This window comes from Silurus meridionalis, chromosome 20 (assembly GCF_014805685.1).
Source record: "Silurus meridionalis isolate SWU-2019-XX chromosome 20, ASM1480568v1, whole genome shotgun sequence".
Lineage (NCBI taxonomy): Eukaryota > Metazoa > Chordata > Actinopteri > Siluriformes > Siluridae > Silurus > Silurus meridionalis.
The window spans coordinates 18,993,183-19,005,225 of NC_060903.1; the positions used below are offsets into that span (position 1 = coordinate 18,993,183).

General features: G+C 41.5%; 1 protein-coding gene across 2 annotated transcripts; it reads left to right on the forward strand.

The window, feature by feature from the left end:
- The first annotated feature begins 485 nt into the window (after positions 1-485).
- Positions 486-10,085, forward strand: crispld1b (cysteine-rich secretory protein LCCL domain containing 1b). Of its 2 annotated transcripts, none has more exons than XM_046875806.1 (15): positions 486-686; positions 1,602-1,856; positions 4,205-4,323; positions 4,679-4,811; positions 4,942-5,057; positions 5,173-5,273; positions 5,758-5,949; positions 6,171-6,231; positions 6,308-6,374; positions 6,753-6,883; positions 6,986-7,029; positions 7,146-7,218; positions 7,339-7,408; positions 7,818-7,951; positions 8,387-10,085. In XM_046875806.1, the coding sequence occupies exons 2-15, from the start codon at positions 1,605-1,607 to the stop codon at positions 8,436-8,438; spliced, it is 1,545 nt and encodes a 514-aa protein (XP_046731762.1). In that variant the 5' UTR covers positions 486-686; positions 1,602-1,604; the 3' UTR covers positions 8,439-10,085. The 2 variants fall into 2 exon arrangements, with proteins under 2 accessions (XP_046731762.1, XP_046731761.1); XM_046875805.1 differs by having other exon boundaries at positions 487-686; positions 1,553-1,856.
- Positions 10,086-12,043: the final 1,958 nt, after the last annotated feature.

The window sequence follows — 12,043 nt, forward strand, 5'->3', positions numbered from 1 at the left end:
AGATGTAGGTGATGTGAGATTTAGGAGATGTGGGAGATGTAGGAGATGTAGGAGATGTGGTAGATGTAGGAGATGTAGGAGCTGTGGGAGATGTAGGAGATGTGGGAGATGTAGGAGATGTGGGAGATGTGGAAGATGTAGAAGATGTAGGAGATGTGTGAGACATCTGATTACTGATACTTTGCATATTAATATCATGTATAAATGAATATTGTAAGTATAAGGGAAAGCTGATATTTAATGAATCATGTTTGTTAGGGATGAATGGTCACGTTTCAGCTTCTCTGGTCACCAAAACAGTCTGGAGCTCATGCGTCCTGTGCTGAAGATTATTTAAGTTGGTAAAAGGAGAAGTTTGATGAGTTCGGTGAGTTGTTCCTCCTCGGACTCCGAGCTCCGTGTTGTTCTGGGTCGAAACTAAATATTTGGGATGGAAAGGTGTGGAGAGGGGGCGGGGCTTCCAACTACAAAGTCCCGCCTAACTCTACTATAAGAAGTTGCGCTCCTCCGGTGCACGCGCGCGGGCGGATCAGCGGAGCTCGAGCGCTTCTGAGCGAAAAAAACAGCAGGTCAATGTGAGCGTGTGTGTCTCACACACCGGACTGCCTGCTGTATTGCAACATACACACGCACACGCACACACACACACACACACTCTCCACTCCAAATCTTCGCGTTGCATTAAGGTCAGTGTGCAGTTGTTTCTTTTTGCATGAATATAATATTACCTGTGATGTTTACTGAGCATGCGCAATAGTGAATATTATTGGTGCAAATGCTCGTGCATGACTTTACATTAACCTTGAGTTCGGTGTTTCCGGTGTTTTTATGATGTGCACGTGACTGTAGATTATGTTTTATTGCAAAGTCACAACCGTATGAAATGTTGCACGTGCGTGTGATGAACAGCTCGCTGCTCCTGCAGAGAAATGCTGAACCTGCTTTTCTGCAACTCCTGAAGCAGAAGCAGGTCAGAGAGAGAGAGAGAGAGAGAAATGTGAGAGAGAGAGAGAGAGAGAGAGAGAGAGAGAGAGAGAGAGAGAGAGAAATGGGAGAGAGAGAAATGAGAGAGAGAGTGTGTGTGAGAGAGAGAGAGAGAGAATGAGAGAGAGAGAGAGAGAGAGAGAGAATGAGAGAGAGAGAGAGAGTGTGAAAGAAAGAGAAATAGAAATGAGAGCGAGAGAGAGCGAGAGAAAGAAATGAGAGAGAGAGAGAGAGAGAGAGAGAGAAATGAGAGAGAGAGAGAGAGAGAGAAATGAGAGAGAGAGAGAGAAATGAGAGAGAGAGAAATGAGAGAGAGAGAGAGAAATGAGAGAGAGAGAGAGAAATGAGAGAGAGAGAGAGAGAGAGAGAGAGAGTGAGAGAGAGAGAGAAATGAGAGAGAGCGAGAGAAAGAAATGAGAGAGAGCGAGAGAGAGATTATAAGAGTTTATTCTCCTGTATGTCTCATGTAGAAATGCTGATGTGGATCAGAAGTGTTTGAATCCTGAAGCTGTGAGATCTGAAAGAAACACTTTGAGAAATGATCTTATATCTTGATTTGCATTCCCAGGTAAAGAAGAGATTTTACGTTTGGTTCACTGTCTCTGTGGTTTCACCAGGAGATGAAGCGTCGCTGGCATGGCAGCCTCGTGCTGCTGCTTGTGTACCTCCAGAGTGCTTTTTCAATGTTCCTCCCTAATGGCACAAACCTCAGAGCCATGATGGAGAAGTACATGGACAAGGAGGACTCGTGGTGGGAATTCAAGCAGAGAGGCAAGAGGGCAATTTCACACAGCGACATGCAGCTTATCCTGGACCTTCACAACAAGCTCAGGGGTCATGTTTATCCTCCTGCATCCAACATGGAGTACATGGTGAGATCCAGTTCATAAGATTTACACCATCCTGTAATCATCTTTAAAAAAAATACGCTGGTGTCCAGTCTGAGCTGTAGGTCAATAGCATGAGCTATAAATCTCTTCTCAGTGTTTGCGTGAAGATTTCACCTGTCCAAATCTGTGCATCAGTTCCTCACCGCTATAGTGGAGGTGAAGAGAATCTTGAATGAAGGACAAGTCTGTGGTCTACTGCAAACAGTTTATTCCAGCTGGAAGGCAACAGTATTGTCGTTCCCTTTACTGCCCCCCTCAGCCCTCCTACTGCTACTGCTGCTGCTGCTGGCCTTCAGCCAAAACTCCTGATTCTTCTTCTTTCTTCTTGTTTCTTGGTGTAGAAGTGAAGCTTTTAGAATATCAGCACTTTGCATTCCAGTACAGGTGAAGACAGAGCCAGTATCATTCCTCAGGTCAGAAAAAAGATTACGTATAAATCTTCCAGTTCTTCCAAGATTCTCCATTTAGAGATCTTCCAGCTAAAGATCTTCTGGTAATGGATCTTCCAGCTAAAGATCTTCTAGTAAAGATCTTCCAGCTTGAAAATCTCCAGGTAGAGAACATCCAGTTGGAGGTCATCAGGTTAAAGCCCAGGATCAGTCAGATCTACAAATCAAACCTATCATTGTGGTTGAACCATGTCGTGTTGAGAAACATCTTATTTGGTTGTGGAATACATTTTTCTTTCCACTCCACCTCGACACTATCCTGTCATCCTCTTTAAATACCCTGGTGTCCAGTCTGAGCTGTAGGTCAATAGCAGCTTTGTCGATGAGCTATAAATCTCTCCTCAGTGTTTGCGTGAAGATTTCACCTGTCCAAATCTGTGCATCAGTTCCTCACCGCTATAGTGGAGGTGAAGAGAATCTTGAACGAAGGACAAGTCTGTGGTCTACTGCAAACAGTTTATTCCAGCTGGAAGGCAACAGTACTGTCGTTCCCTTTACTGCCCCCCTCAGCCCTCCTGCTGCTACTGCTGCTGCTGCTGGCCTTCAGCCAAAACTCCTTGTTGTTTCTTCTCAGTTCTTGGAGTAGTAGTGGTGCTTCAGTATGTATCACACACTGGTTATGAGAAGGTTTGTCCAGGGCGGTCCAGCTGGTGGCAGCGTAGACAAAATTCTTGCTCTCGGGTCAAAGGCTAAGAGTTCATGTTCAGAGATCAAATTTAGCCAAATATAGGGAAAGGATTTGATCATGATTGACAGGTGCAGTGTCAATCCTGAAGAAAAGGGCATGGCCTCCGTCTGTCCGTCTGGCCCCCTGTCTGTCTCTGTAAAAGGGGCGTGTCCTTGTTTTTTTATTGCATTGAATAGACAGTAAATTGGGTCGTATTGAACCTGTTGTATTTTTAGACATTTAAAAAGTGAACTCAGCAGTGGCTCTGACACACAGAGGCGAATCCGTGCATCTCCAGATCCGAGAAGAACACTGTGGTTCTGTGTGTGGCCCCCTAAAGAGGAAAGCACAAAGACTTCTGGGTAATTACTCTGAACAGGAAGCCATGGAGGTCAGCGAGGGTTCATGTTTCAGCTTGAGCCAAGTCTAAAGTCAGGACTCGGTAGTAAGGAGGAATTACAGCGTGTGAGTGGGCAGCAGCAGGAAGTCAAACTCAGGTAACAGAAGCTCAGGAGCGTGAAACAGGACGAGCGCATTGCGTTCACATTGGGAAAAAAAACACTGCATGCTTGTGGTGAAGATAATCACAGGCCATCAGCCAAAACGGCTATGTTTATAAAGGTTTATTGCTGGAGTACGACCGGACTGCTCACTTTTCACCTATTTATGGAAATGCTTGCCTAACCAGAGCCAGGCCTGACTCCTGACTTCTGACTCCTGACACTTATCTGTATGAAGTTGTGCGTAACTTGTTTAATGCAACATGTTTTACAATCAAAAAAACCCACTGGATTTAAAGAATGGCCATTTTATAAACTTACACATGGAACAAATTATCATCTACAATCAGGTTTAAATGCACACTTGTAAGTTCAAGGTGGAGGAACGAAGTGCGGTTGTGCTCAATGTACACGGGAGAACGTCCGAGCTTCCACACAAAGCTCTTTGTCCAAACACGGTGACGCACAAACTTATTATAATATACGCTAAACCTTGAACTGATCTCTATCAGAGAGTTAAAGTGAGCAAACGGCCATGAACTGACGCACAGGAGCAGAAAGTACAACAATCTGACTGCTTTAACTCTATAACACTCACATTCCAGTTCTATCACCAATCAGCACTTAACTCCTCACATTAATGTTCACTACAAGGATAACGTGTGTGTGTGTGTGTGTGTGTGTGTGTGTGTGTGTGTGTGTTCGTGTTCTCAGGTGTGGGACACCGAGTTGGAGCGCAGTGCAGAGGACTGGGCCCACACCTGTCTGTGGACACACGGCCCGGCTCACCTGCTCACACAGATTGGGCAGAACCTCGGGGTTCACTGGGGCAGGTGAACTTCAGCCCAGTCTAATAAAATACTGTATATAAAACACCAACACAAATACCCATCTGTATGGAGTAAAAAACTCGCCTTAATGTAGAATCAGTTTAAGATTAATTTATCAATGTATCTGTTGTGTATGGTATAGAATTATATATTAGAGGTCGACCAATCCATCGGTTTTGCCAATTAGTTTACAGCTATAGTTAATCGCTTGACAGCTATCTGCAAAAATCCATACCGATAGTTTTTCCGGCTTTCGGTCCTCTGTCTTTACAAGAGTGGCCTCTAGAGGTGAATCACTGACTCTACATGCTGTTTGTTTTTACATAATATATATGAAACCTCTTCACTTTTTCCGCAGAGAAAGACCTCCAACCTTTCACGTGCAGGCGTGGTATGATGAAGTTCAGCACTTCAGCTTCCCCTATCCACAGGAATGTAACCCCTACTGCCCCTACAGGTGCTCCGGACCCGTCTGTACACACTACACACAGGTACATACACACATTCACTTTTATTCAGAATATCAGCTGTAATATAAGAGGAATTCAGGAGGTTGTGTGTTTGAGAGAATGAGCTTCGTCACATGAAAAGTCGACAAACAGAAGCGGTGTGTGTTTGCAGTTGGTTTGGGCCACCAGCAATAAAATTGGCTGTGCCATCAACATGTGTTACAACATGAACGTGTGGGGAATGATCTGGGCCAAAGCCGTGTACCTCGTGTGTAATTACTCACCACCGTAAGTAAACACACAAATTGTAAAAAACAATTTTCTCTGCAAACAGAAAAATAAAGCATTAATGCAGAAATGAAGCGGGTTTATTGTGGTTAAAGTGATGTTGTGATGATGTCAGGGGGAACTGGTGGGGTCATGCGCCGTATAAACATGGCCGACCGTGTTCAGCGTGTCCATCCAGCTACGGAGGAGGCTGCAGGGAAAACCTCTGCTATAAAGGTACAGCAGATCTTCATCTTCACAACACCTACTGTATAATTACTGTTAAATTAACACCAGAGCGTGGAATAAACACTGACTGACCATGAAGACTGAAACATTTTCAGCTCAGTGAACAGTGTCACAGTTACACAACAGCACTTTCTGAACAAAAAGCACAGTTTAGGAAGCGTAAGAATTAATAATGCACTGATACTGAAGATAAGGATGCGTTCCCTTCTGAGTCTCAGGGTTTCTTCCTTGTATTGTCTCAGGGAGTTTTCTCCCTCACCAGCACGACCTCTGGCACCTTTATTATAGATAAATTAGTTCATTAATTATTTATATTGTTAATATATTTATTTGTGTAAAGCTGTTTTGTGAATGTTCAGGATATTATGAGTGTACTGGAGTCGCCCCTGCGTTCGGACCCATCACTGTTCTGACACCAGCACCGGGTCGATGCGTGATTGTGTTATGATTATTGATATATTTATGTTTTCAGATGATGGCAGTCAGAGATATTTTGCTCCAGAGACAGAGGAGAGTAACTACATAGAGCCGGAGCCGTCGCACAGCCAGTCGTCTCCACCTGCTGATCGCTCACACACACCAACACCAGCACCGACACCGGCGTCAACACCGTCACGTAACCACGGCCTGGACAGGAACGAGATCATCAGCACCGAGCAAATGTGTAAGAGCTTTTCATCCACGTTCTCTCACACACACACACACACACACACACTAACCTAGAGCCACATCTGGCTGGGAAATGAAGTGTCCCAATACTTTAGCAAATGACTCATTCTGCAGCCCTGATAAACAGATGAAGGAATAAACAGCACTGGTTTAAATGAGAACTATAAGTGTTCACGTATAAACGTTTGGGTCGCTGTGCCTCGTCCTGTTTTGCAGCTCAGCAGGTGGAGTGCGATGTGAAGTTAAGGGATCGGTGTAAAGGAACCACCTGCAACAGGTAAACACTGTACTGACTTCTAGTTATCCTTCCCTAAATTTCCTTCTGACATAACTTTCATTTATTTCATTAACAGGTACGAATGTCCACCTGGTTGTTTATACAAACATGGAAAAGTGTTGGGATCGGGAGAGTACGATGTGGTACGTCATCTAATCTACAATCACATTTATTACACACTTTCCACATTATAGAAATGAACAACAGGAAGTCAGACACTTTATATACACCTTTATATAATCATTTACTCACTAAGATTTTACACACACACACACACACACACACACACACACAAACAAAATAAATAAATAAATATTTATAATTCACAATATTTTAGAAAATGTTATGTAATGGTAATTTATTACACTAATGATATATTGCTATAATAAATGATCTAAATCCTTCATCAGCAGTGACTGAAAACTAAAATCAGGTAATGAAGAAAATAGAAACGTGTATTTAATACAATAATCTTAAACAAAAACGAACTTTTTTTGTTTTGTCGATTTTGTTCTGTTCAGCAATCCAGCATCTGTGGCGCCGCTTTGCACACCGGGATTATAGACGACGACGGCGGCTGGCTGGACATCACCAGGGTGGGCAGACGAACACGTTTCACCGAGTCGTACCAAAACGGAGTTCAGACGCTGACGTAAGTCTCCGTGCTGCACACACACACACACACACAATCACACACACACACACACATAAGAAAAAACCTTTTTATTTCTCTTCATTTTTTTTTTTTTTGCAGGAAAGAGCAGGTCGCTAACGCCTTCATCGTATCAAAGGTACCAGGTGAGTACTCATGACATCACCATGACATCATCATGACAGCATCACGACATCATCACGACATCATCCTGACATCAGCTCCAGTGTGTATATGGATTTGATCTGTTTTCTCTCTGCAGTAAAAGCGATCTCCTGCGACATGACGGTGGCTCAGTACTGTCCTTTTAGAAAACCAGTCACACACTGTCCCAGGTTACTGACTTTTATTTCATGTTACACAGATCACGTGTTTCAACACGTATAAGATAATCAGTCATGCGTGTTATTAATGATCGCTTTTCCATCATGTAAATGATCTCTTTGCTTTTCCAGGTTGTATTGTCCTCGTAATTGCCTGTACGTCAGTCACGCCCGTGTGATCGGAACACGTTACTATGCAGATGTGAGTTTTCTCTCGTGTACTTATGAAGAGTAAAAACGGATATAATGGTGATATAAATGGATGTGATAAAATAAGCATTGGTCCTCACTTGAACATGATCTCAGGGGGATAAGCAATGAGTAAAATCATCAGTTTTGCTCTCAGACCAGAGAACCAAATCTCCAACACATCTGTAATTAAACTGAAAACAGGATCATATCTGGTTCAGTGCAGCACATCAGGTAGACGTGTTAGATGAAGGTCATGAGTCAGTAGTGAGGTCATGAATGTCCTAAATTTAGAACCAAACATTTGCTTTTTTTTTAGTAATGAAACTGTGTGTGTGTGTGTGTGTGTGTGTGTGTGTGTGTGTGTGTGTGTGTGTGTGTGTGTGTGTGTGTGTGTGTGTGTATGTGTGTGTTTTAATCAGAGCTCTAGTATTTGTCGTGCTGCGATTCACGCTGGTGTGATCCAGAATGATTCGGGTGGATATCTGGACGTGATGCCGGTAGAGAAGAGACGTCACTACAGCGGCTCCAACCAGAACCGAGTCACATCTGAGAGGTAACGTCTGAACATCTGTCTGTTACAGAGAAAACGCCACGCGAAACATGATGATTTCACCACGTTTGTTTAGACGTGATCATTATCAGCGCCGTGTGTGGTTTAGAGTGAACGATCGGTTACTATGAAAAGCATCACGTATCAAAACGAGCGCATTAATATGATACTGTCAGAGCTGCTGTTCTAGAGGATGATGATGATGATGATGATGATGTCATGCTGGTTTCGGCTGAACATTAAATCAGCTGATCTCAAACTGTGTTTGTGGTCGAGGTGAAACCTCGGGTTTGAGGAGGATTAAAGGACCACCCAGAGTACAGTGACCCCTTAGTAATAAAACATCTAACTGATGTGTGTGTGTGTGTGTGTGTGTGTGTGTGTGTGTGTTTGTACGAAAACGAAATGAACAGCCATTATTCTTTTTCCTCCCTCCAGCTTGCGGAATCCCACAGGAGGGAAAGCGTTCCGAGTTTTTGCGGTGATCTGAAGCCCCGGTCCAAGGACACACACCGTAAAGGAGCAAAACGGCCAACAATAACATCATCCCTCAGGCCGAGCTGAAAAATCTTTCTACGGACACAAAAAAGACTTTACTGCTCAGCGTACGGCTGATGGACTTCAGCTTCGTGTACATGTCCTGTATAATATCACGCTGTAAATGATTCTGCAGAAGGACACAGAGGTCATGGTTTATTTCTGTCCCCTTTCCCCTTGTCAGAGTACAGTACGCTAACGGTAGATAGATTTCTGGGTTTAATCGGACCTGTGTTCTGTCTATTCTATTTGAAGCTGTAGCTCCGCCTCTTCTGACCTTCTGTGCCATAAACTTGCTGGCAAACATTTCAAAATGCATGCTAGTGATATCGATTTCTCTCTGGCAGTTAGCCTAGCTTTATCCGAACATGTTCAACTTGTCACTACTAGAACGGTAACATGAGCTAAGCTAATTATCTAATAAGCCATGCTAGGATAAATAATGCTCAAGTAAAAAAAAACACAGTCAGACAAACACCTTCTAACTAGCATGAATGTTTCAGCTTTAAAATAGCTAATATTAGCGAGAAGCTCTGTGTTTAAGCACCTGGCTAATAATTATTTCGCTTTCTGATATAAATAGTTTTCAAAAAAACAGAAAAAAAAACGACAGGAAATTAGCATGTCCTCTGTTTATATCGCTCTGTTCTTTTAATTATCTTTATTATTATTATTATGTACATAAAGGTTTCGGTTAGATAATGACCGGGTTGCCAGTTTATTAAGTATGCCTGCATTAGACTGCATACAATCTCCTGCTCTGCACAAAAGTATTGGCACCCCTCTATATCCATATTATTCATCAAAAGGGGGCAGCACTGAGCACCTTATATCCAACCTTTGATTTTTATTGTAATAACATCACGTGATACATGACATCAGGTGAATACGATCTGCTCGGTGCTGCCCCCTTTTGGTGAAGATGGTTATAGAGAGGTGGCAGTAGATTTGTGCAGAGCAGCAGATAATACGCAGTGCAGTTATACAGTGTAGGTGAACCCGGTCTATATAAACTGTATTAACACCCCTGGGTCTTTTTTTTTTCCTTTCTTTTACGAGGTTGTTACAACATCAACAAAGTTTCTATTTTTGTACGTTTTTCGTATCTTGCTGCCGCAGTGGGGTTCGACCTGGCAGGCCAGGAAACATCGCTGAAACGTTGTTCTGAAAAAATATCAATCCAGATAATTTCCCATGAGACGAACAAGAGTGTGTGTGTGTGTGTGTGTGTGTGTGTGTGTGTGTGTGTGTGTGTGTGTGTGTGTGTGTGTGTGTGTGTGTGTGTGTGAGAAGAGCGATGATGGTGAAACATTACTATAAAATATTTATTATTCACCGTGCTGAATGAAGCTACACTTCCACTAGCCCTGGATTTTCACCTTCTATAGGAATAATGATTATAAAAACCCCTACTATCATGAAGATCAGTGTAGATTTGAAAATCTTTTTCCACAAAAAATATGTAAAAAATCTACAAGTACATAAAAATGTATCATAATAAAGCAGTTCCTCAGTCCTTTTTATCTTCCCCAGAATAATCCACTGCAGGGGAATGTGTGTTACCTTTCATTTAAATAAATGTCACTATGATCAAAGCCTATTCTGTGTGTGTGTGTGTGTGTGTGTGTGTGTGTGTGTGTGTGTGTGTGTGTGTGTGTGTGTGTTAGAGAGAGACGGAGCTGCTTTGTGCTGTATATATTTCACTTTGGAACTCGGCCGAGCTTCTGAATGAAAAAGTGAAAGCTGATCACACCTCAAAACACTCGCACACAAAGATAGCCATTGTGATCACATGTCCTGTGTATGTGTGTGTGTGTGTGTGTGTGTGTGTGTTTTGTCCTCACCATCATTTCCTCCTACTGGTTTGTATAAGTGCCGTTTCCTGCTGAGCTCCAATCTGAGCTTTTCCTCTAAAATAGATATTTTATTATTATTATTATTATTATTATTATTATTATTTACAGTTTATCTACAATTTTGTATTAATTCTAAATTAAATAAATAGGATTTATTAGCACTTTGTTCCTGAGAGAAAACCCACACATAAAAAACAATGATTACAATTAACACATTTTTTCTGTAAAAACTTTAATTATTAAAAGTCAAATCAAAATAAGAAATAAAAAACAATAAATATCGTATATCTTTTTAAAATCATATTATATGATTTCATCAGCAAAAAAAAATCAATTAACCCAAGTTTTTTATTAGCATGTGTATTATAAAGCTAGTTATTATTAGCATGTGTATTATAAAGCTAGTTATTATTAGCATGTGTATTATAAAGCTAGTTATTATTAGCATGTGTATTATAAAGCTAGTTATTATTAGCATGTGTATTATGAAGCTAGTTATTATTAGCATGTGTATTATAAAGCTAGTTATTATTAGCATGTATTATAAAGCTAGTTATTATTAGCATGTGTATTATAAGCTAGTTATTATTAGCATGTGTATTATAAAGCTAGTTATTATTAGCATGTGTATTATGAAGCTAGTTATTATTAGCATGTGTATTATAAAGCTAGTTATTATTAGCATGTGTCCTGTTGTTTTTTCGTCTCTGACCCTCATGCTAATTTGTTGATTCGCTGGTTTGTGGTAAATGTGTTTACTGATGCTAGTTTGTGGTTTATCTTGTTATCTTGTTTACTCTTATGCTAGTTTATGTATTAGCTTGTGTGCTTTTGTGTGTGTGTGTGTGTGTGTGTGTGTGTGTGTGTGTGTGTGTGTGTGTTTATAGGGTTCAGCTCGGTTCTCAAGGTCATGAAAGCCCAAGGAGGTGATTCTTCAGTTGCTTTTGGAAGACCTCCAGATGTTTCTGAGTGGTTGTTCTTATGTTCTCATGGTTTCATCATGCAATCCTGAGGAACATTCCAGATCTTTATGAAGAGAAAAAGTAAGAAAAGGATTTGAGGAAAAAGTGCTGGATGAGAGGAGATGAAGAGAAGTGGAGGAATGGAGAGGTATGCATCAGAACTGTGTCAGAATTCACACTCAGGTGATTCGCAGGTCACATGGCCGGGACTCCAAAACCATGAAGTACTGGATCATGCCTACACACACACACACACACACACTGCTCTGGCATCAGCTCACATCACACCTACAGCTTTCACACATTTCTGCTGTTTTTTATTCTTTATCTCGCCATATTTCAGGTCACTGCCAAGTGGCCTTTTACCTCAAACAAAACCGTTACCATGGTTGCATTCTAATGTACATGCTAGTTTTCTATAATGTCACTTCATGCTTAAATCTGTGTGCTGTAATGCTAGGTTGTGATTAGCCTGTTTAATGCTAGTTTGCTATTAGCCTGTTTAATGCTAGTTTGCGATTAGCCTGTTTAATGCTAGTTTGGGATTAGCCTGTTTAATGCTAGTTTGGGATTAGCCTGTTTAATGCTAGTTTGGGATTAGCCTGTTTCATGTGTTTCTCTCAGTACCCAGAAGTTCACTGGTTTGTGAGGAAATTGGGAGTGTGGAGGATCTGATTTGTTGCTAGACATCGTTAATGAGATGATCGTACATGTGAACAATGAACAATAGTACTGTAGTT

What these genes read in the sequence shown, in the direction of transcription:
- crispld1b (XM_046875806.1), top strand. Translation starts at nt 1,605, where the DNA reads ATGAAGCGTCGCTGGCATGGCAGCCTCGTGCTGCTGCTTGTGTACCTC. An exon ending in CTCGGGGTTCACTGGGGCAG is followed by an intron (nt 4,324 to 4,678) that starts GTGAACTTCAGC and finishes CTTTTTCCGCAG; the next exon opens with AGAAAGACCTCCAACCTTTC. An exon ending in CATCAGCACCGAGCAAATGT is followed by an intron (nt 5,950 to 6,170) that starts GTAAGAGCTTTT and finishes CCTGTTTTGCAG; the next exon opens with CTCAGCAGGTGGAGTGCGAT.